Source organism: Bufo gargarizans, chromosome 3 (assembly GCF_014858855.1).
Source record: "Bufo gargarizans isolate SCDJY-AF-19 chromosome 3, ASM1485885v1, whole genome shotgun sequence".
NCBI lineage: Eukaryota > Metazoa > Chordata > Amphibia > Anura > Bufonidae > Bufo > Bufo gargarizans.
The window spans coordinates 351646796-351672914 of NC_058082.1; the positions used below are offsets into that span (position 1 = coordinate 351646796).

The 26119-nt window shown below is 41.0% G+C and overlaps 1 protein-coding gene across 4 annotated transcripts in view; it reads left to right on the forward strand.

The window, feature by feature from the left end:
- CACNA1S (calcium voltage-gated channel subunit alpha1 S) overlaps nt 1-26119 on the forward strand; it is a 1015758-nt gene that overhangs the window by 573672 nt on the left and 415967 nt on the right. For all 4 annotated transcript variants that reach the window (XM_044287793.1, XM_044287791.1, XM_044287794.1 and 1 more), the window contains exons 28-29: nt 5683-5793; nt 12418-12501. In XM_044287793.1, coding sequence (XP_044143728.1) covers nt 5683-5793; nt 12418-12501 — 195 coding nt within the window. The remainder of the gene's footprint in view (nt 1-5682; nt 5794-12417; nt 12502-26119) is intronic.

Sequence of the window (26119 nt, forward strand, 5' to 3'; positions counted from 1 at the left end):
ACCTGTGGTGACGTCACTGCGCTCATCACACAGTCTGTCATGTGATGGACCATGTGATGAGTGCAGTGACATCACCACAGGTCCTTTACCCAGGTCCTGAAGAAAGAAGAGAAGTCGGGCTGCGCGAACAAGTGGATTAAGGTGAGTTAAATATATATATATATATATTATTTTTTTAACCCCTCCAGCCCTATTTTAAGAATTTTAAGAATGAAATTATTTTTCCTTATGGGAAAATGTTATAAGGGAAAATAATACAATATACACAAAACCTAACCCAAACCCCATCTTCTGCGAAGAAGTTGGGGTTTGGGTACCAAACATGCCGATTTTTCTCACGCGCGTGCAAAATGCATTGAAATGTTTTGCACTTGCGCAGAAAAATTGTGCATTTTCCTGCGACTCACCCGCATCTTATCTGGCCCAAATCCATGACACCCATGTGAAAGAGGCCTTACCCCCCAAAAAATGTAATAAAATATGATTAAAGTCGCACACACTCCAAAATGGTATCAATAAAAACTACAGATTGTTCAGCAACAAATGAACCCCCCACACAGCTCGGTAGACATAACTATAAAAAAGTTATTGGGGTCAGAATGTAAATGAAAAAAATATATACATGTGGTATTGCTGGATTCATACTGACCTGGAGAATGAAGAGCACAAGTCAGTTTTACCGCATATTGAACATCATAATAAAAAAATAAAATAAAAAATATTTTTTTTTTCAACCCATTTGAAATTGTTTTCCTGCTTCCTACTACATCCAATGCAATATTAAATGGTGACATCAGAAAGTCAACTTACATTTACATTACCATATAAATAAGTATACATCTGTTTCACAATCTTGCGCAACCGGTGCGGACCCATTCATTTCTAGGGCCGCAAAATATGCGGACAGCTGTCAACATCTGTTCCTCCGTGCCGCGGCCTGCAAAAAACAAATAGAACATGTCCTGTTCTTTTCTGCAATTGCGGATAAGAATAGGCATTTTCTATGATAGCCGCGCCATGTGCGGTCCACAAATTGCGGAATACGCATGGGCCGGTGTCTGTGTTTTACAGATCCACAATTTGCAGATTCGCAAGATTCCACATTTGTGTGAATGTAGCCTTATCCCACAAAAATCAAGTCCTAATACGGCTATGTGAATGGAAAAATAAAAAAAGATAGGATTGGTGAGGGTCCAATTTCTGAAGAGGCTAAGGTGCTCTGGTGAGTGCTGTGGCCTCTTCATAGGCCATTGATGTCATGGTCATCAGTCACATGGCCTATGTGCATGTAAATAGTCCTGGGCTGCAGTAATACGCACAGCCACTATACAATGTACGGCACTGTCCTTGGTATGCTGTGAAGAGGTGGCTGAGCTTACCAGAGATGACACTGTTTTGCGCTTGTATGCGCTTCCTCTGGCCAATTTCCTTTTTCTTGTGCACTGGATTCTTGAGCTTACCAGAGAGCCACAGCCTGTTTAAACATCTGATTGGTGTTGGTGCTGAGTGTCGGACCCAACCGACCAGATATTGATGGCCTGTCCTGTGGAGAGGACAAAATATTAAACTCCTTTTAAGGCCTCTTTAACATGGGCGTGTGCACCCCGTTGCCATATTGCGGACCGTATTTGCGGATCCCCTTTTAGACGGGTGCCGTTCTGTGGGCATTCAACATCACGAATGCATTCACTTCAATGGGTCTGCAAATCCGGAGATGCAAAATGGTGCGGAATGGAAGCATGGAACGAAACCCTACGGAAGCACTATGTGTCCTATCTTTTTGCGGAACGGCCGGATAGCGGACACATTCAAGTGAATGGGTCCGCGATCCGCTGTGGCTGCCCCACGGACTGTGCTTGTGCATTGCGCATAGAACTGTGTGAAAGAGGCTTAATAGAAATAATTTTCCATGGCATGCTACATTTTGTACATCCTGCAAATGAATAGAGAACCTGCTGTTAAAAGTATCAACCCCAGCTCTGCTATAAGATCATGGGACAGGAAGGGGGTTGAATAAGATAAATTCTAACAAAGTCCTTTCTAACTTGGTTTTGTTCAATTACTGTGCATAACCTTTAGGGCTCATCCACATGACCGTTTGCGGCCCCCAATGCACTGCAACATCCATGCAGTGGCTGCAGACAGATCCAGACCCATTCAACTTGAATGGGTCCGTGATCTGTCCACACCGCAAAAAAGTTGTGCATGCTTTTTTGCGGTGCAGAGGCACGGACAGAAAACCCACGAAAGCACTCAGTAGCGCTTTCGTGGGCATCCATACCGCATCTCCCAGATTGCGGACCCATTGAAGTGAATGGGTCTGCGATCCATGATGCGGGATGCACACGGCCCGCACCCGTGTATTGCAGACCCGCTGTATGCGGGCCGCAATACCGCCGCGGGCAGCACACGGTTGTGTGCATGAGCCCTTATCTTTACTTTTTCATTTCCATTTTATTTAACAGCACTGATAGGTTTTCAAATTTATGATAGTACTATCTTTGATATTTGGGGAATGCTGCAAAAAATAAAACTTCAGAGAAAGCAGTGTCGGAATATTTTACACATTTTCAGTTTGCATCAAAATATAAATAATGCTAATTTATATGTGTAACCGATCTCCTGACAGCCCGACTGCGTAGGGGTCCCGAGGACTCCAAGCACTCCACTTGACACCGATATCACCACAGGAACAGCTCTTACAAGAGCTAGGAGTTATAGCCCGGGGAGTATACACAATGAGACGAGGCTCTATGTTGAATGTAAAACAGGAACTCTTTATTGAACACACAAGCATTGACTTATATACACATTTTACAACAAGGGTACCACCTCCGTGGACCTGGTTGGGAACTGAGGACATGACATAGCAGCCAATCCTTGACACAATTAACAATGAACAACATGCAAACAGACATTTTCACCCCCTCCATAATAAATGAATAGGAAGAGAGGAGACAAATGTGATGTGAATATCTCCTGAGTGCATCATAGGGTGATCTACTCATCTAGGAGTCGGCTGCTCTTATAGCTATCTTAATCCCATCACTAACACAATCAGTGGGAGTCTCAGTGCAGAGTTAACCCTTTTTGTGTTGCTGAATCCACACCATGCACCTTTAATGGGCAATAGGAAATACAGTTGCAAGAAAAAGTATGTGAACCCTTTGGAATGATATGGATTTCTGCACAAATTGGTCATAAAATGTGATCTGATCTTCAACAAAGTCACAACAATAGACAATCACAGTCTGCTTAAACTAATAACACACAAAGAATTAAATGTTACAATTTGTTTATTGAACACACCATGTAAACATTCACAGTGCAGGTGGAAAAAGTATGTGAACCCTTGGATTTAATAACTGTTTCCTGTACTTGCAGATCAGACGTGCACAACGGTCAGGAGTAATTCCTGACCATTCCTCTTTTGCTGTTGTTTCAGTTCAGCAATATTCTTGGGATGTCTGGTGTGAATCACTTTTTTGAGGTCATGCCACAGCATCTCAATCAGGTTGAGGTCAGGACTCTATCTGAGCCACTCCAGAAGGCGTATTTTCTTCTGTTTAAAGAGGACCTTTCATCTGGCAAAACATTGTGAACTAAGTGTCATGATCTGTACAGCGGCGCCCAGGGATCTCACTGCGCTTACTATTATCCCTGGGCGCCGCTCCGTTCTGCCACTATGTCCTCCGGTATGTTCGGTCACTGGGTTATAGTAGGAGGAGACTGCCCTTGTTCTCCTGGGTGTCTCCTTCTCCTAGGCTGTAGCGCTGGCCTATCGCAGTGCAGAGCTCACAGACTGGGAGAAAAAAAACTCCCAGGCTGTGAGCTCTGTGCTGCGATTGGCCAGCGCTACAGCCTGGGAGAAGAAGACACCCAGGAGAACAAGGGCAGTCTCCTCCTACTATAACCAAGTCCCCTAAGTCTCCGCCTACTATAACCAAGTGACCGAATATACCGGAGGGCATAGTGGAAGAACTGAGTGGCGCCCTGGGATAATAGTAAGTGCAGTGAGATCCCTGGCCGCCGCTGTACAGATCATGACACTTAGTTCACAATGTTTTACCAGATGAAAGGTCCTCTTTAAGTCATTCTGTTGTTGATTTACTTCTATACTTTGGGTCGTTGTCCTGTTGCAACACCCATTTTCTGTTGAGCTTCATCTGGTGGACAGATGGCCTTAAGTTCTCCTGCAAAATGTCTTGATAAACTTGGGAATTAATTTTCCCTTCGATGATAGCAATACGTCCAGGCTCTGACGCAGCAAAGCAGCCCCAAGCCATGATGCCCCCACCACCATACTTCACAGTTGGGATGAGGTTTTGATGTTGGTGTGCTGTGCCTCTTTTTCTCCACACATATTCCAAACAACTCAAATTTGGTTTCATCTGTCCACCGAATATTTTGCCAGTACTGCTGTGGAACATCCAGATGCTCTTATGCCAACTGTAAATGTGCAGCAATGTTTTTTTTGGACAGCAGTGGCTTCCTCTGTGGTATCCTCCCATGAAATCCATTCTTGTTTAGTGTTTTACGTATCGTAGATTCGCTAACAGGGATGTTAGCATATGCCAGAGACTTTTGTAAGTCTTTAGCTGACACTCTATGATTCTTCTTCACCTCATTGAGCAGTCTGCGCTGTGCTCTTGCATTCATCTTTACAGGACGGCCACTCCTAGGGAGAGTAGCAGCAGTACTGAACTTTCTCTATTTATAGACAATTTGTCTTACCGTGGACTGATAAACAGCAAAGGCTTTTGGAGATAGTTTTATAACCCTTTCCAGCTTTATGCAAGTCAACAATTCTTAATCGTAGGTCTTCTGAGAGCTCTTTTGTGCAAGGCATCATTCACATCAGGCAATGCTTCTTGTGAAAAGCAAACCCAGAACTGGTGTGTTTTTTTTTTTTTATAGGGCAGGGCAGCTGTAACCAACACCTCCAATCTCATCTCATTGATTGGACTCCAATTGGCTGACACCTCACTCAAATTAGCTCTTGGAGATGTAATTAGTCTAGGGGTTCACATACTTGTTCCACCTGCACTGTGAACGCTTACATAGTATGTTCAATAAAAATATGGTAACATTTAATTCTTTGTGTACTATTAGTTTAAGAAGACTGTGATTGTCTATTATTGTGACTTAGATGAAGATCAGATCACATTTTATGACCAATTTGTGCAGAGATCCATATCATTCCAAAGGGTTCACATACTTTTTCTTGCAACTGTATGTGGCATATAATTTCCACATATAAATCTGGGTTCATAGTTTCTTGTAACCCCAAAAGGTCTGAGGGGGTCTCCATAGTTCTGGGTCCATTGTCCGTAGGAAGGAGGCTGGCCCTCAGGCTTCTCCAGCAGCCCCAGTGATGGTTCAGTCCGTCACATTATGTATCAAAAAATTTCTCCAGCGTCCAGCATTTCTGCAGCTACAGAGTTGTAAAACGTCAAGGATAAAGTTTATTTTTTATGTGGTACAAAGGTTAAAAAATCACCTTTCTATGTAGGCAATTAAGGTTTAATATATGCAAAGATCTAAAGCTGGACCTCTATTTTGGTGGTATATACAGTATGCATATATATTTAATGTACAGTGAATTTAAACTATGAAGGCATGTACTCTGTAGTTGTCTTTTGTGTACAAACAAGATTTCATTATCTGTTTCTTATTATTTAGCATTATGGACAGACTGCTGAATTTAGTCATGTGTCAGACATCCTGAATGTAGCTTTCACTGGAATCTTCACTGTTGAAATGCTATTAAAACTAGCAGCTTTCAAAGCCAAGGTGAGTGTTTAGAGAATGCCAGTCCTGAAAAGCATGCTATTGCCTTGAATGCATACAAAAATATGCATTTTAACTGCCAGTTTTAACTGCCATTATTTAACCCTTTAACGAACAAACAATTTTTCACCTTTTTGCACAGGCCATTTTGAGCAAATCTGACATGTGTCACTTTATATAGTAATTTCTTTAAAACACTTTTACTTATCCAGGCCATTCTGAGAACGTTTTCTTGTCACATATTGTACTTCATGATAGTATTAAAATTGAGTAAAAAACATATCATTTTTATTTATGAAAAAAATACCAAAATTACCAATTTTTTAAAAATATTAGCAAATTTCAAAATTTATATTTCTCTACTTTTATAATAGATTGTAATATCTTCAAAAATAGTTATTACTTTACATTCCCCATATGTCTACTTCATGTTTGGATCATTTTGGAATGCCATTTTATGTTTTAGGGACGTTAGAAGGTTTAGAAGTTTAGAAGCAAATCTTGAAGTTTTCAGAAAATTTCCAAAACCCACTTTTTAAGGACCAGTTCAGGTCTGAAGTCACTTTGTGAGGCTTACATAATATAAACCACCCCAAAATGACCCAATTTTAGAAACTACACCCCTCAAGGTATTCAAAACTGATTTTACAAATTTTGTTAACCCTTAAGTAATGGAAAATTGTGATGAAATTTCAGAATTTCACTTTTTGGGCGGATTTTCATCAATTTTTTCTGCTAACAAAGCAAGGGTTAACAGCCAAATAAAACTCTATATTTATTGCCCTGATTCTGTAGTTCACAGAAACACTACATGTGTGGTTGCAAACTGCTGTATGGGCACACGGCAGGGCCCAGAAGGAAAGGAACGCCATATGCTTTTTGGAAGGCAGCTTTTGCTGGACATTTTTTTTTTTTTTCTGGACTGTTTTTTTTTTTTGACACCATGTCCCATTTAAAGCCCCCCTGATGCCTCCCTAGAGTAGAAACTCCCAAAAAGTTACCCCATTTTGAAAACTACTGTTGGTACTATTTTAGGGTACATATGATTTTTGGTTGCTCTATATTACACTTTTTGTGAGGCAAGGTAACAAAAATTTGATGTTTTGGCACAGTTTTTATTTTTTGTTATTTACAATGTTCATCTGACAGGTTAGATCATATGGTATTTTATAGAGCAGGTTGTTACGGATGCGAACATACCAAATATGACTACTTTATTGGTTGTTTGCTTTCAGTTTTACATAATAAAGAATTTTTAAACCATATTTTTTTTGTTTGTTTTTTTGGACTACGGTTTTATGTAGGGGCTCATTGTTTTCGGTATAAGTTGACAATTATATTGGTACTATTTTAGGGTGCATATGACTTTTGGATTGATTGGTGTTACACTTTTTTGTGATGTAAGGTTACCAAAAATGCCTTTTTTGACACACTTTGTTTTTTGTAAAACTTACGGTAACTATTTTTATTTATTTTTTTATTTATTCTTTACTCCCCCCCCCCCCCTTCCCCAACTTCTGGGGGTCTGATCCCCTTTACAATGCATTAGAATATTTCTGTATTGTAATGCATTGGCTTTAAGTGTATTACACACTGTAATACACTGCAGCTAGCTTTCATATGAGATCCAGGGGGTTGGATCTCACAGGCTCTCCCAGAAGGCAGCCATGCACATGTCTGATTGGTATGCCATATATGTAGGGCGCTGGGCGTTAAATCGCGTCCAGTTGCGCCGTACATGTACGGCTCTGGGCGTTAAGGGGTTAAAGCTATATACCAGTACATATCCGGACTCACTCAGCAGAGCGAGCTCCTATGAGCCCAGGCAATCTAAGATTATTAGATTGTTTATACAGCAGGGTCAGTAATGTCCAGTGGAAGACAACCCCATTAGTAGCTGACTTTGGAGCCTACTTCTTTTATTTCTTATGCTAATTTGACATATTATGACATAGTAGACCTTATCAATGATATGTCCTTGTTAGCCTCAGAAACTCTAACTGGATGTATGATTCATGTTAAAAATGTTTACGTTTTCAAAAACAGTTTTCAGTTGACTTAGAATTAAAGAATTTAAACCATTTAGAGGTACATAACAAACCACACAAAGGCCAAGATTTACTACGTCTAACAATGGCATATACCAGGGGCAAACGGGAACTTAAAGTAGCTTTGGAAAAAATATTAAGGCCCCATTTAGTAGTCGGCTACAAATTGATGGAAGGCAGGGCCAACAATATCATATTATGGCACATTATACCACCGCAACAGAGCCACATATCACAGTCCAACACAAAATACTGCCAGCAGCACAAAATATATCCCTAAAAACTTCCACTAGCCAGCCATGAGGAGAGCTCAGGCAGCTCCCTGGGCATCGGCCCACCGGGAAATTTCCTTGTAAGGTCGATGGCCAATCCGCCCGTGGCGTAAGCTTAGACGACAGATACTATGTCAGAGTTCAGCTAGATGCTTATCTAATAGCAAATGGCATTGAGGGTTATAATTAATATAACAATTAATGCTTTATAGTTTATCAAGAAAGGTTGAACTTAATGAACCTGTGTCTTTTTCAGCTTATATAGCTATGTAACAATGTATATGTAACATAGTAACATAGTTTATAAGGCTGAAAAAAGACACCTGTAAATTCAGTGCAGCCTTTTATCCTGCAAGTTGATCCAGAGGAAGGCAAAAAGAAAACAACTGTGAGGTAGAAGCCAATTTTTCTCGCTTTAGGGGGAAAAATTCCTTCCCGACTCCAATCAGGCAATCAGAATAACTCCCTGAATAGAAACATATAGAATGTGTCGGCAAATAAGAACCATTTGGCCCATCTAGTCTGCCCAATATACTGAATACTACGAATAGCCCCTGGCCCTATCTTATATGAAGGATGGCCTTATGCCTATCCCATGCATTCTTAAACTCTTTCCATGTATTTGCAGCTACCACTTCTGCAGGAAGGCTATTCCATGCATCCACTACTCTCTCAGTAAAGTAATACTTCCCGATATTACTTTTAAATCTTTGCCCCTCTAATTTTAAACTATGTCCTCTTGTAGCAGTTTTTCTTCTTTTAAATATTCTCTCCTCTTTTACCGTGTTGATTCCCTTTTATGTATTTAAAAGTTTATATCATATCCCCTCTGTCTCGTCTTCCTTCCAAGCTATACATGTTAAGGTCCTTTAATCTTTCCTGGTAAGTTTTATCCTGCAATCCATGTACTAGTTTGGTAGCTCGTCTCTGAACTCTCTCCAAAGTATCAATATCCTTCTGGAGATATGCTCTCCAGTACTGCGCACAATACTCCAAATGAGGTCTCACTAGTGCTTTGTAGAGCGGCATGAGCACCTTCCTCTTTCTACTGTTAATGCCTCTCCCTATACACCCAAGCATTCTGCTAGCATTTCCTGCTGCTCTATGAGATTGTCTGCTTACATTTAAGTCTTCTGAAATAATGACCCCTAAATCCCTTATCTCAGATACTGAGGTTAGGACTGCATCACTGATTTTATATTCTGATCTTGGGTTTTTACACCCCAGGTGCATGGTCTTGCACGTCTCAACATAAAAGTTTAGTCGCCAGATTTTTGCCCATTCCTCTAATTTTCCTAAATTCTTTTCCATTTGGTGTATCCCTCCAGGAACATCAACCCTGTTACAAATCTTTGTGTCATCAACCTTACCATCAAGGCCTTCTGCAATTTCGCTGATAAAGATATTAAACAATATGGGTCCCAGAACATATCCCTGAGGTACCCCACTGGTAACAAGACCATCGTCTGAATATACTCCATTGACTACCACCTTCTGCTGTCTGTCCCTCAGCCACTGCCTAATCTATTCAACAATATGGGAATCCAAGCTCAGAGACTGCAATTTATTGATAAGCCTTCTATGTGGAACAGTATCAAAAGCCTTACTAAAGTCTAGATAAGCGATGTCTACTGCACCTCCGCATCTATTATTGTAGTCACCCAATCAAAAAAATCAATAAGATTAGTTTGACATGATCTCCCTGACGTAAACCCATTCTGTTTTTCATCTTTTAATCCATGGGATTTTATATGTTCCACAATCCTCTCCTTAAGTATGGTTTCCATTAATTTCCCCACTATTGATGTCAGGCTTACTGGCCTATAGTTGCCTGATTCCTCCCTACTACCTTTCTTGTGAATGGGCACAACATTTGCCAATTTCCAATCTTCTGGGATGACTCCTGTTACCAGTGATTGGTTAAATTTTAGACAGCTGACTTAGAACCTCTTCCTCTGTAAAGACACATGAATCAAAGATTAATTAGTCTTCTTCCCTAACTGAGGTCCTTTTCCTTAATTTTCCTTTGTAAAAACTGAACAGAAGTATTCATTGAGGCAGTCAGCTAGTTTTATCTTCTTCCATATATCTTCCTTCCTTTGTTTTTAATTTGGTAATTCCTTGTTTTAATTTCCTTTTTTCATTTATGTATCTGAATAATGTCTTATCACCTTTTTTCACTGTCTGAGCTAATTTCTCTTCTGCCTGTGCTTTAGAAGCTCTTAAAACTTGTTTGGCCTCTCTCTGCCTAATCTTATAAATTTCCCTGTCATCCTCTTTTTTTTTTTTTTAAACTAAATGCTATCTTTTAGTTTTTTATGATTTTGGCCACTTCTGCTGAGTACCACAGGGGTATCTTCCTTTTTTTGCTTTTACTGACAAGCCTAATGCAATTATCTGTTGCCTTCAATAGTGTCCCTTTTTAAGTAGTCTCATTTCTCCTGGACTCCATTGAAACTGTTCCAGTCTGATACTGGACTCTATACCTCTAATCTAATTTTAGAAAAGTCAGTTTTTCTCAAATCTAAAACTTTTGTTTTTGTGTGGTGTGACTCAGTCACTGTATTTATAATAAACCACACTGATCACTGGATCCCAAGCTTTCCCCTACAGTAATATCAGATACCAAATTCCCATTTGTGAATACTAAATCTAAAATGGCCTCCTTCTGGGTTGGCTCCTCAACTACTTGCTGTAGAGATCATCCCAGTAGGGAATTTAGAATATCTGTGCTCCTGTCAGAGCTAGCTATTTTGGCTTTCGAGTTTACATCAGGAAGATTAAAGTCTCCCATAATGTCATTTTAGCTATTTCCTCAACTAGTAGATCATCAACCCATCTCTAGTAGCTATAGCCTGTAATATTATTACACTCCAGAAATACATCCTGGCCCCTCTTGACCAGTTTTAGTGAACTCACTATTACCACCTCCTCAGCTAGAGAGTTCCATAGTCTCACTGCTCTTACCATAAAGAATCCTAGATAATGGGATATATCTCTCTACTGACCCTGATATATTTATAAATAGTTATTAGATCTCCCCTCAGTCGTCTTTTTCTAAACTGAATAAGGCTGCTTTCACACTAGCGTTCGGGTTTCCGTTCGTGAGCTCCGTTTGAAGGAGCTCACGAGCGGACCCGAACGCAGCCGTCCAGCCCTGATGCAGTCTGAATGGAGGCGGATCCGCTCAGACTGCATCAGTCTGGCGGCGTTCAGCCTCCACTCGCCTCCGCACGGACAGGCGGACAGCTGAACGCTGCTTGCAGCGTTCGGGTGTCCGCCTGGCCGTGCGGAGGCGTGCGGATCCGTACGGATCCGTCCAGACTTTCAATGTAAGTCAATGGGGACGGATCCGTATGAAGATGCCACAATGTGGCTCAATCTTCAAGCGGATCCGTCCCCCATTGACTTTACATTGAAAGTCTGGACGGATCCGTACTAGGCTATTTTCACACTAAGCTGTTCTATGTTAAAAATAATGCAGACGGATCCGTACTGAACGGAGCCTCCGTCTGCATTATTATGGGCGGATCCGTTCAGAACGGATCCGCCCGAACGCTAGTGTGAAAGTAGCCTAACCCCAATTTTGATAATCTTTCTGGGTACTGCAGTCTATCCAGCTCTCCAGCTCTCCTATGTCTGCCTTGTTCACAGGAGCCCAGAACTGTGCACAGTACTCCATGTGTGGTCTGACTAGTGATTTGTAAAGTGGCAGGACCATGTTCTCATCACAGGCATCTATGCCCCCTTTGATGCACCAAATAATCTTATTAACCTTAACAGCAGCTGCCTGACACTGGTTTCTACAGTTTAGTTTGTCATTTATTTAAATCCATATGTCCTTTTCCATGTCAGTGTTACCAGTGTTTTACCATTTAGTATGTACGGGTGACTTATATTATTCCTTCCCATGTGCTATACTTCCTGCCACTTCTGTGCCCAAGCCTCCAATCTCTCCAGATACATCTGTTGCGGTATACTGTCCTCTTCTCTGTTTATTACTTTACAGTTTAGTGTCATCTGCAAAAAATGACATTTTAATGTGCAAGCCTTCTAAAAGATCATTAATAAATATATTGCAGAGAATAGGGCCCAATACTGACCCCTGAGGTACTCCACTAGTGACAGTGACCCAATCTGAGTGTGTACCGTTAATAATCACCCTCTGTTGTCTATCACTGAGCCAGTTACTTAGCCACATACAGACATTGTTACATACAGACAGTAAATTAAATAAAATATATCTGGTTGGTTAAATCATGAATATTAGTCTGTTTTATACAATGTCTCCTTTCTTTACTTTTTAGGGTTATTTCGGGGATCCCTGGAATGTCTTTGATTTCCTAATTGTCATAGGCAGTGTAATTGATGTTATCCTGAGTGAGATAGATGTAAGTGAAATCTTCAAAAACTGATCAAACTTGGTTCTATGTAGGTGCCAATTAAGTGTACCTCTGCATTTGAAGAACATTATAAAAACTAATATAAAATTCTACCAATTATTGTACTCCCACTGCCACCACAGGAGAGCAGCTGCTGACATCTCAGGTCTGTGGTATCTTTTCAATTCTGTTAATATAAGTATGAGTGGATTGCTGATTATTCTCTGCCTATTATTGTATAAAGAGTACCTTCCAATCCTTCCAAGTGGCCAAGTGTTCTAAATATTCAGTACCAAAGTTGGTAGATAAGGTCTTGAGCACAGCAATTCGAAACAAACATAAATTAATGTTATTAGGGTTTCAATCTCAATGTAAAGCATACTGTAGTATACTTGATTTTTTCCATGGTGTTGATGATGAATGATAATGCATATTTATTTTTCCCATTGGAGTCTTTATTTTTCTGCATGATCCAGAACATTATTGGAGATTATCAGGTTGAGCAAACGAAAACGTGACTCATCGCGTGAACTTGTGGACATATTCTTTGATTTATTTTCTTGGGTACATTGCAGCAAGACTTATTTCACCTTACCCTCACGCAGCTTCTGTATTGCCTACGCTCATTTGGTTTTTATTTCTCCGTTCTCTTGCTACATAGCTTTATCTGTTAAGCTTTGCTGTGTTTTTCTGTTCAGACTGTCCTTGCTCCCAGTGGTGGTCTGTTCTGTCTCAGTGGTGGTTGCAAGCCCAGTGTTGTAAATATCAGCTGCATGCGCTTGCTGTGCAAACAGGCCATCTATGCTTGTTCATTTTTCCAACTCTTCTATTATCCATCACCTTTAGTCCTTACTCTGTCACTGTTACTACGCTTCTCCCATGTTTTATTCATCTGTTGTAATACTGTAGAGTAGTGAATGCATTTAAGCCACTGACAAGCTATGTTTTAGACACAGTAGCTGCATGGAGTGTAGATACTCAAGGTAGCAGAATGGTGAACTTGAGTGTACCCTCTAGATCTGTGAAATGTTAAAAAACAATCAATTGTACAACATCAACTCTTCCTAACAAGTACTAATCAAAAGTAAACACAATGGCCCATGGCCGTATTAACTAACGTGAGTACACCGAGATTTTGGCAAACACTGTGCCAAAATGTGGTGCAGTTTGGAGGATCTAGGTTTAAAGACGTTATCTGCAAGGTGGTCCCTCTCAATCAAAGGGGGTGGCCTAATATGAGACCTTTTACACCACAATTCTGCCATCAAATTCTGTCACAAAGTAAGCCAATCAATAGCTGGTAAGCGTTAGACAAAATTGTTTAGCTTGTGTATCAAATTTATCATCCAGCATGAATGATCCATTCTGAAAATTCTGGTGCATGTCTAGATAGCTGGTCTAAGTTTACGCCTAATCTATAGGATTAGTATATATAGTATATTAGTATACTGTGTGTGTGTGTGTATATATATATACAGTCATGTGAAAAAATTAGGACACCCTTTGAAAGCATGTAGTTTTTTGTAACATTTTTAATAAAAGGTTATTTCATCTCCGTTTCAACAATACAGAGAGATTAAAGTAATCCGACTAAACAAAGAAAACTGAAGAAAAGTCTTTTCAAGATCTTCTGTAAATGTCATTCTACAAAAATGCCTATTCTAACTGAGGAAAAAGATAGGACACCCTTGCCCCTAATAGCGAGTGTTACCTCCTTTGGCTGAAATAACTGCAGTGAGACGGTTCTTGTAGCCATCTACCAGTCTTCGACATCGGTCTGAGGAAATTTTACCCCACTCCTCAATGCAGAACTTTTTCAGCTGTGAGATGTTTGAGGGGTTTCTTGCACGTACAGCCCTTTTCAAGTCACCCCACAGCATCTCAATGGGATTCAAATCTGGACTTTGACTTGGCCATTCCAGGACTCTCCATTTCTTCTTTTTCAGCCAATCTTTGGTTGATTTACTAGTATGTTTTGGGTCATTGTCATGTTGCATGGTCCAGTTCCGCTTCAGCTTTAATTTTCTAACTGATGGTCTCACATGTTCTTCAAGCACCTTCTGATACACAGTAGAATTCATCGTGGATTCTATGATGGTGAGCTGACCAGGTCCTGCTGCAGCAAAGCAGCCCCAAACCATGACACTTCCACCTCCATGCTTCACAGTTGGTATGAGGTTCTTTTCTTGGAATGCTGTGTTTGGTTTACGCCAAACATGTCCTCTGCTGTTGTGTCCAAATAATTCAATTTTGGACTCATCTGTCCAAAGAACATTATTCCAGAAGTCCTGGTCTTTGTCAACTTTATCTCTGGCAAATGTCAGTCTGGCCTCGATGTTTCTCTTGGAAAGCAAAGGTTTCCTCCTTGCACACCTCCCATGCAAGTTAAACTTGTACAGTCTCTTTCTGATTGTAGAGGCATGTACTTCTACATCAACAGTAGCCAGAGCCTGCTGTAGTTCTCGAGATGACACTTTAGGGTTTTTGGAGACCTCTTTTAGCATCTTGCGGTCTGCTCTTGGGGTGAACTTGCTGGGGCGACCAGTCCTGGGCATGTTGGCAGTTGTTTTGAAAGCCCTCCACTTGTAGACTATCTTCCGGACAGTGGAATGGCTGATTTCAAAATCTTTTGAGATCTTTTTAAATCCCTTCCCAGACTCATAGGCTGCTACAATCTTTTTTCTGAAGTCCTCTGACAGCTCTTTTGCTCTCACCATGGTGCTCACTCTCACTTCAACAGTCAGGAGCACACCAAACTAAATGTCTGAGGTTTAAATAGGGCAAGCCTCATTCAACATGCAGAGTAACGATCTACTAATTATGTGCACCTGGTGTGATATACCTGTGTGAGATCTGAGCCAATTTAAGAGGGAATACATGTGAGGGTGTCCTATCTTTTTGATCCTCCATTCTAATGTAGAATGACATTTACAGAAGATCTTGAAAAGACTTTTCTTCAGTTTTCTTTGTTTAGTTGGATTACTTTAATCTCTCTGTATTGTTGAAACGGAGATGAAATAACCTTTTATTAAAAATGTTACAAAAAACCACATGCTTTCAAAGGGTGTCCTAATATATATATATATATATATATATATATATATATATATGGCACAGACCAAAAGTATGGACACACCTTCTCATTCAAAAAGTTTTCTTTATTTTCATGACTATGAAAATTGTAGATTAACACTGAAGGCATCAAAACTATGAATTAACACATGTGGAATTATATACACAACAAAAAAAGTGTGAAACAACTGAAAATATGTCATATTCTAGGTTCTTCAACGTAGCCACCTTTTGCTTTGATTACTGCTTTGCACACTCTTGGCATTCTCTTGATGAGCTTTAAGAGGTAGTCACCTAAAATGGTCTTCCAACAGTCTTGAAGAGAGTTCCCAGAGATGCTTAGCACTTGTTGGCCCTTTTGCCTTCACTCTGCAGTCCAGCTCACCCCAAACCATCTCGATTGGGTTCAGGTCCGGTGACTGTGGAGGCCAGGTTATCTGGCGCAGCACCCCATCACTCTCCTTCATGGTCAAATAGCCATTAAACAGCCTGGAGGTGTGTTTGGGGTCATTGTCCGGTTGAAAAATAAATGATGGAATAGCATGCCGCTGCAAGATGCGGTGGTAGCTAAGCTGGTTCAGTATGCCTTCAATTTTGAATAAATCCCCAACAGTGTCACCAGCAAAGCACCCCCACACCATCACACCTCCTCCTCCATGCTTCACGGTGGGAACCAGGCATGTAGAGTCTATCCGTTCACCTTTTCTGTGTCGCACAAAGACACGGTGGTTGGAACCAAAGATCTCAAATTTGGACTCATCAGACCAAAGCACAGATTTCCACTGGTCTAATGTCCATTCCTTGTGTTCTTTAGCCCAAACAAGTCTCTTCTGCTTGTTGCCTGTCCTTAGCAGTGGTTTTCTAGCAGATATTCTACCATGAAGGCCTGATTCACACAGTCTCCTCTTAACAGTTGTTCTAGAGATGTGTCTGCTGCTAGAACTCTGTGTGGCATTGACCTGCTCTCTAATCTGAGCTGCTCTTAACCTGCGGTTTCTGAGGCTGGTGACTCGGATGAACTTATCCTCCGCAGCAGAGGTGACTCTTGGTCTTCCTTTCCTGGGGAGGTCCGCATGTGAGCCAGTTTCCTTGTAGCGCTTGATGGTTTTTGTGACTGCACTTGGGGACACTTTCAAAGTTTTCCCAATTTTTCGAACTGACTGACCTTCATTTCTTAAAGTAATGATGGCCACTCGTTTTTCTTTACTTAGCTGCTTTTTTTATTGCCATAATACAAATTCTAACAGTCTATTCAGTAGGACTATCAGCTGTGTATCCACCTGACTTCTCCACAACGCAACTGATGGTCCCAACCCCATTTTTATAAGGCAAGAAATCCCACTTATTAAACCTGACAGGGCACACCTGTGAAGTGAAAACCATTTCAGGTGACTACCTCTTGAAGCTCATCAAGAGAATGCCAAGAGTGTGCAAAGCAGTAATCAAAGCAAAAGGTGGCTACTTTGCAGAACCTAGAATATTACATATTTCAGTTATTTCACACTTTTTTTATGTATATAATTCCACATGTGTTAATTCATAGTTTTGATGCCTTCAGTGTGAATCTACAATTTTCATAGTCATGAAAATAAAGAAAACTCTTTGAATGAGATGGTGTATCCAAACTTTTGGTCTGTACTGTATATATTAGTATATTGTTTTATTTTGTGCTAAATAATTACATTACTGGTCTATAAATTATTAGAGGAGAAAGAAGCACTTCATTCAACCAATGTATACCCAGTGTTTCAGTCTCTCATTTCCAATGGGTGAATAAACTGTACCCTGAGAATTGGAGTCTGGACTTTTGGAAACCCAGCAACCACAGTTGTATGTCTGTTTTAACTGTGCTATATACATCTGCTATATACATTTTATTGCTGACATTTTACTATGCACTATACCTTATGTTTTTCTTAAATTTTACTAAAACAATGTCAGAATTTACACTGCTTGACACCATGTGCCATTCACACTAAGCTCACTGGATCAATACTTAAAAATGGCAGCAATGAACTCTCTTTTGGCGCCTGTTGTCACTTACAGGCATGTCAGTTTAAATATGGTATGCCACATATTGTTGGCCTGTTGCTGCTGTCAATAAGAAATCTGAAAGTTTGGAAGTCAGCACCTTCTAATACATTGTCAGTTTTTGAGTGCTGATAATACATACGTGGCTTTTCTAATCAATATTATGTATGGCCATGTTTAAATCCGTCTGCTTAGCATTTTTTACAGTGGAAGCCTTTTTGGTGATAGGTGTCTCTGTATGGCATTCATCAGAGGCATCTGTTTAATGTATACCTCATGGCGCATACTTAAAATGGATGTCATAAACATGATGTAATGTTATGTAACCCTGCCCACTGCCAAATAGGATTTGTTTACCTGAATAAAGCATTGCCTATTTCTAGTAAGTTTGTGGCTTTAATCATTAGCAGATGCACCACGGATATTCCTGCCACCCTTGGTGGACCAAAATCTCCCTCTTTATCTCTTTTCAATTCCTCTCTCAGTCTGTTGATTTACAGGACCATCTCACCTGGTCTTGTATTTTGTCTCATGCACAGTTCAGATTAACATTAGTGAATAAGCAGTACTGTACCAAAACTCTGCAGAACTAAAACTAGTGTAGTGTGCATGTGCCAATAAGAATATAGGGCCAGGCAAGGGGAAGTACCTAATACCTGGTCTGGGGGAGGGACTGGGCAGAGAAAGGAGGGGAGCTTTGGTGCACCAAAGGCAGCAGGAATGCTGTTGCTGCACTTAACAAATAATGTGCATAATTAGTAGACTATGAACTTTTCGTCAATGGAGCCATGGATGTAGTAGAAAAAAAGCTGCATTTTATTCAGGTGAACAAACCCTACCTGGCAGTAGGCTGGTTACATAGGAATGTTCCTCCTGACAAAGTCCTTAAGTTATTATCTATTTGAAAGAACTCTTTCTGTATAATAACATTTCAGTATTAACTGGTCATTTCTGCCAGTTTTTCACCTTGTCATCTTTGTTGCATGACTGGAGTCCATTGATTTGCATTTATAAATCATTTTTGTGTGCATTTATTAATCAGAATCCTATGAGCTCCTATCATTTGTGGCAGAAATAATGCTCTTATTAAAGGCTATGTATTGTAATAATTTTGAGCTAAATTTTTTTTTTTCGATTGGTCTTTATAAAAAATATGGAGCCCTTTTTTATATACATAGCTGAGATGCTTTAGTAGCGGCCTCTGAATTTTCTCTCTTTTCTGTCAGTTGGGGAGCTGATGGGCTCCTTATCTCTGCTCACTGACATTATAAACACTCATTATAGCTCAATCCTTATCTTACTGATAAGAATGTGGCTTAAATAAGTGTTTATGACCTCTTAGTAGTAAAGAGATAAGGTTTATTAGATGACGGCACAAAGTGAAAGAACCAGTCAGAAAAACAGTTAATCCTTTGTGACAGAACGGCTCAATATTTTTAATAAAGGCCAATTGAAAATATGATTTTTAGACAAAAAGGCAATAATGAACAAAAATTGCTTCAGAAGGTAAACATAGCTTTTAAACCTAAAGGAGTATTTCAGACAAATATTTATTACATATCCAGTAGTACACCTAATGATCGTTAAAATGGGAGATGGCTGAGCAACTGGCGGGGACAGGATTGCCAGGTTCTAGTGGTTAAAAAGAACCTGTCATCTTAAATTGCATTGGAATCTGCAGATGGCATGTTATAGAGCAGGAGGATCTAAACCAATTGAGTATGATTCAGTATGAATCGTATTCCCTATATATTGTAATTATTCATTCAAATCTCTCCTCTTTCTGAACTCAGCAGTCATTTGGGTGGTCTTATCAGTGATTGACAACCTTCCCTATGTAAGTGTGCATGCAGAGATGGCTATCAATCACTGATAGGACTATTCACATCACTGTTGAGTCTATAAAGAACAGATACTTAATCCCTTCTACCCCAGGCCAGTTTTCACCTTCCTGCCCAGGCCATTTTTTGCAAATCTGACATGTGTCACTTTATGTGGAAATAACTCTGGAATGCTTTTACTTATCCAAGCCATTCTGAGATTGTTTTCTCGTGACACATTGTACTTCATGCCAGTAATAAATTTGAGTCAATATAGTTCACCTTTATTTATGAAAAAATCCTCAATTTAACAAAAATTTTAATTTCTCTGCTTTTAAAACATAAAGTGATTTTATGTTTGCATCATTATGTAAATGTCCTTTTATTTTTTGCGGACGTTAGAAGGCTTAGAATTTTAGAAGCCCCTCATAAATGACCCCATTGTAAAAACTACACCCCTCAAGTTACTCAAAACTGATTTTAAAAACTTTAGGTGTTCCACAAGAATCAAAGGAAAATGGAGATAAAATGCCTAAATTTCACTTCTTGGGCAGATTTTCCATTTTGATCCATTTTTCTTCTTTAACACATCGAGGGTTAACAGCAAAATAAAACTCAACATTTATTACCCTAAGGCCTCATGCACACGACCGTTGTGTGCACTCGTAGCCGTTGTTCCGTTTTCCGTGATTTTCTGCAGACCCATTGACTTTCAATGGGTCCGTTGAAAACTCGGAAAATGCACCGTTTGGCATCCGCCTCCATGATCCGTGTAGCCTGTCCGTCAAAAAAAATGACCTGTCCTATTTTTTTGACGGACAACGGTTCACGGACCCATTCAAGTCAATGGGTCCGTGAAAAAACACGGACGCACACAAGATTGGCATCCGTGATCCGTGTCCGTAGGCTACTTTCATACAGACGAATCCGAAGATCCGTCTGCATAAAAGCTTTTTCAGAGCTGAGTTTTCACCTCGTGAAAACTCAGATCTGACAGTATATTCTAACACAGAGGCAATCCCATGGGCATGGGGACGCTTCAAGTTAGAATATACTACGAACTGTGTACATGTCTTACCCCTGCTGCCTGGCAGCATCCGATCTCTTACAGGGGGCTGTGATCCGCACAATTAACCCCTCAGGTGCCGCACCTGAGGGGTTAATTGTGCGTATCATAGCCCCCTGTAAGAGATCAGGGGCTGCCAGGCAGCAGGGGGCAGACCCCCATCCTTCCCCAGTTTTAAATTCATTGGAGGTCAGTGCAGCCCCCCCAGCCCCCCCTCCCTCCGCTGTATTAATTTCATTGGTGGCAAGTGTGCGGCCCCCCTCCCTCCGCTGTATTAATTTCATTGGTGGCCAGTGTGTGGCCCCCCCGGCCCCCCTCCCTCCACTGTATTAATTTCATTGGTGGCCAGTGTGTGGCCCCCCCTCCCTCCCTTTATTGTATTAATTTCATTGGTGGACAGTGTGCGGCCTCCCCTCTCCCCCACCCCATCATTGGTGGCAGTGGAGAGTTCCGATCGGAGTCCCAGTTTAATCGCTAGGGCTCCGATCGGTAACCATGGCAAGCAGGACGCTACTGCAGTCCTGGTTGCCATGGTTACTTAGCAATATTAGAAGCATCATACTTACCTGCTACGCTGTCTGTGACCGTCCGGGAGCTCCTCCTACTGGTAAGTGACAGGTCTGTGCGGCGCATTGCTTAATGATCTGCCACTTACCAGTAGGAGGAGCTCCTGGCCGGTCACAGACATCGCAGCAGGTAAGTATGATGCTTCTAATATTGCTAAGTAACCATGGCAACCAGGACTGCAGTAGCGCCCTGGTTGCCATGGTTACCGATCGGAGCCCCAGTGATTAAACTGGGACTCCAATCTGAACTCTCCGCTGCCACCAATGATTGGGGGGGGGAGAGGGGAGGCCGCACACTGGGCACCAATGAAAATAATACAATAAAGGGAGGGAGGGGGGCCGCACACTGGCCAACAATGAAATTAATACAGTGGAGGGAGGGGGGCCGAAGGAGGCTGCACACTGGCAACCAATGAAATTAATACAATAGAGGGAGGGAGGGGCGCCACACTGGCCACTAATGAAATTAATACAGTAGAGGGGGGGTAAAACTGGGGAGGGAGCATGAGGTTGTGTGCATGAGGCCTAATTCTGAGGCTTACAGAAATACCCCACATGTGGTTGTCAACTGATGTAAGGGCACACGGCAGGACGCAGAAGAAAAGGACTGCACAATGGTTTTTGCAAGGCAGGTTTTGCTAGACTGGTTTTTAGACACCATGTCCCATTTGAAGCCCCTCTGATGCACCCCTACAGTAGAAACTCCCAAAAGAGACCCCATTTTTGAAACTAGGGGATAAGGTGAGTTTTATTGGTACTATTTTGAGGTTCATATGATTTTTTACTTGCTCTATATTAAGTTTTTTGGGAGGCAGGGTAACAAAAAAATGGCTGTTTTAGTTCATCTAACAGGTTAGATCATGCACTATTTTTATAGAGCAGATTGTTACGGATGCAGTGATATCAAATATGTCTACTTTCTTGTTTGTTTCAGTTTTACATAATAAAGCATTTTTGAAAAAAATATATTTTTGTTTCTCCATTTTCTTAACACCATATTTTATTTTATTTTTTTCAAGATGATTGACAGGAAAGAAAAAAATGCCCCAAAATAGTACTAATAAAAACGTTAACTTATCCCGCAAAAAATTTGCCCCTGCACCATTATGCATTACGATACATCTGTATTGTAATGCATTGCCTGTTAGTGTATTACACTGAGTAATACACTAACAAGTTGTCTAGGAGACCAAGCCTGAGACTGGATCTCCTAGGCACCCGTAAAAAGAAGGTCCCGATGCCGTGCAGTGCATTGGGCAGCCTCTGCACAGCATCGGGCTGCCTTCTCACCCATCGGGTCCCCGCCACAGCAGCGCGGGGACCCGATGGGCTCCCTCACCCGCTATCAGGGACTGCCGTACCCCTGCAGTGATCGGGTGCTCACCGCTTCGGTGCCCGACCCAATCACCATGACGTAATAGCACGTCAAAATGCGGGAACGCACCTGCCGCCATGACGTATTACATCATATGTCGGGAAGGGGTTAAATGAATGAATAACAAGTTATACTGAATAATTTCCTACAAAACGATATAACAATCTTCTCAGCTCCTCCTTTTTTTTATAACTTGCTGCAGTTCTAAATACAAGTGGGTCCTTGACAGCAGTGCTGTCTACTACTAATGTCCTTTAGGACTAAATTACACCACTTTTCCTGCACCTACCTACTTAACTAAGACTTAACTTTTATTTCTTATTATTTAATACTTATGGTGTAAATAACTAGTTTTGTTAAAATTCTCAGTAGTCACTGGCCATTTGTATATCCCTTTAAATCACCCTGTCAGGACTATCATCTGACTGGGTTTCAATACACACTTTTGCCAGCAGGCTGCGCGCTTGCCTGTATTTTATGTTTGCTCAGTGCGATTCATTTTATTATACTGTTATGGCTCAGTGATATACTGCCATAAAAATCAGAGCCTCACGCTGCCCCCCGATATGTTTCGCCGTATCACGGCGTCTTCAGGGGTTAGGGCAGAGTGTGAGCGTGTCCTCCTCACGGCTAGCTTATGAAATCTTTGTTTGTGACGTAATTACTGGGGGCCTCACTAGGGGGCGTGGTGGAAAGTTTTATTCAGGTGCCGATTGGATGTATACTGTGATTCGGCCTGCTTTCATCATGACCACCGCCCCTTGACCTCAGCTACCTCCTTTCAAATGGTCCTCGTCACCAGCAGGCGTCTGCTTACGTCATGACTCCGCCCGTCCGACGTCCGCTGCCTCCTCTTTACCTCCTTTCAATTGGTCCTCGTCACCAGCAGGCGTCTGCTTACGTCATGACTCCGCCCATCCGACATCCGCTGCCTCCTCTTTACCTCCTTCCAATTGGTCCTCGTCATCATGTGCTTTCACGCATGCCCAATTACCATGGTTATTCTCCAGTGCCCAAGCCATTGCGCATGCCCCCCGACTTAGTCCGCAGCCTCCTCCATATACTGGGCCCGACACATCGCTAACGCGCATGCTCACGGACTTAGGCTCTGGCTGTGATGATACCTCTGTTCTTATTCTCGCTGGAGGTTCTCCTCAGATGGTATTTCCTTATAACCATCCCTTATTCTTCTACCCATCTTAGGTTTTCTCCCTACTAGTGGCTACTCCCAGGTTGTGATAGTAATATATTCCTCTATTTAGCCTAGTATATATTCCCACTAACTTCTCTAATAGCCTCATATTTCTAATTGTTTTATCCTGTTATACTTTCTCTTATAATTCTGTATATTCAGGTTACCTACAAGGGAAGGAGGGGAATTGATGGCTAATTGAGAGGGATGTAGAAGACTGTCGAGGGACATGGGAGGGGGGGGGGGAGACATAATTAGTCACTCCACATCCCTAGTCCCATTCCTTAGAGTTGGCAGGTTATCTATTATGGGTACCCCTATACTCCAAGTACATGAGATGTTGGTAACATTCCATTATGTATCCTTTGTAGCTTACTTCAAGTCCCAATCTACCCCAAACTTGATTGATCTCATTTCATTAGTTTATTTTCCTCACTTCCATATTATCTCTCCCCTTTTATCCCCTAGTATGATATTATTCGTATCTATGTACCTTCCATTATATATTCCCTGTACTCAGATTTCATGAGGTTTCCATAGATAGGCCACTTTCTCCTATTAAGGTTCCATAATTTTATTTTTCTTTCTATTATCTTTTAAGATAGTTTTTCCCGTAAGGAGGTTGCTCTATTTTATTTAAATGTTTTTTTATGTCATTTACTACTTAAGTTAATAATTCAATTATTTTATTTTGCTCTCTTTTTTCCTAGGTGGGGATATTGATAACCTACAGGAAGGACGAGTACGTGAACCCTTCATTTAGCCCTTTTGGGGCTAGACTATTTAGTAAGTAGATCCATTTGGTTTCTTCTTGTTGGAGTTTTTTGTCTATATCTCCTTTACGTGGTCCTGATTTGACTCTCATCAATCCCCAGAATTTGAAATCGGTGTTATGGTCTCTATGCTTTTCTCTCATATGTCTGGCCAGGCTAGTATCCTCTCCGGTATTAATACTACTCAGATGCTTTGATATTCTTCTTCTCAACTCCTGAATAGTCTTCCCAACATACAACTTGGGGCATTCACAGCTGATAACATATACAACCCCCTTTGTCTTGCAATTAATGTAGTCCCTGACTTCATAACTTTTCCCATCTACTGGATTTGTGAAGGTTTTAGTGATTTTCATCCGACTACAGAAGATACAATCTCCACAGGGGTATGGTCCACTGTGAGACAGCCACATACTTTTTTTTAGTTGTTTGATGAGGCTGATAGTGGCTGTGAACTAGCTTTTCTTTTAGATTCTGTCCTCTTCTAAATGTTATCGCTGAATATTTTGGTATTACCTGTTGTAGGTCTATGTTGGCCTGCAAGATGTGCCAGTGTCATTTCAGAATCTTTTGTATACCACTATGTTCTGTATCATACGTACCTATACACCGTATAATCTTCTCTCCCTCTTTTGTTTTTTTATTTGTCAATAGATCTACTCTTTCTGTTCTTCTAGCTTTATTGTAAAGTAATTAGATTACGATCCTTGGCATTTTTGAGAAGTTTTTTTAACTCTAGGACGTATTTTTCATTTTTCGACTGAAAAATACGTCCTAGAGTTAAAAAAACTTCTCAAAAATGCCAAGGATCGTAATCTAATTACTAAGGAAGAGTATAAAGTTATGTTTAGATCGCGACCGACCGTAGCAACCTTTTACGCTATTCCGAAAATCCATAAACAAAGGGAACCAATCCCAGGGAGACCCATTGTCTCAGGTAATCAAACCCTATGCGAAGGCATTAGTGAGTATGTGGAGCAGGTTATTTCTCCATTTGTTAGAACATTACCTTCGTACCTTAGAGATACTAAGGATACTGTCGTCAGGCTGCAGGAAATCCAGGTAAATTCACACACGCTCATAGCGAGTCTTGATGTTGAAGTACTGTATACCAGCATTCAACATCACCTTGGCATACAAGCAACACAACACTACTTTAATACAAAAGGGATACAATATTATGAGCACAATAGTTTTGTTATTTCACTATTAACTTTTTTGTTGGAGCACAATTACTTTATGTTTAATGGGAAATATTATTTGCAGGTCACTGGCACCGCTATGGGCACGATTTGTGCACCAAGTTTAGCGAATTTATTTTTAGGGTGGTGGGAAGATCGTATAGTTTTTAGGGACACTATGGAAAAATACATGCAACACATTTTATTTTGGGGTCGTTATATAGATGATAAACAATTTGAGAAAAAAATAATTGAGAAAAAAAGGAAATGGGTCGCACATCCACTGCAAACGCTATGATCTCATCCCTGCAGTTCTGCAGGAGACAGCACTAAATAGCGCATGTGTACCACCTCTATGCTACACGCTAAATGAGGCATTAGTGTACATTTTGATCAAAAGGCGTAAGCCCACTCACCGCGTCAAGGTCGCCTCAATGAGTGGGTCCTAACCTAAAATTGGCGCGGTGCTGCACGGCGACCACCAACGCTGTGGCGCCATCCCGGCCGGCGGCGGGACCCAGTGGCCAAACAGCACCCCTGCTGTCTGACCA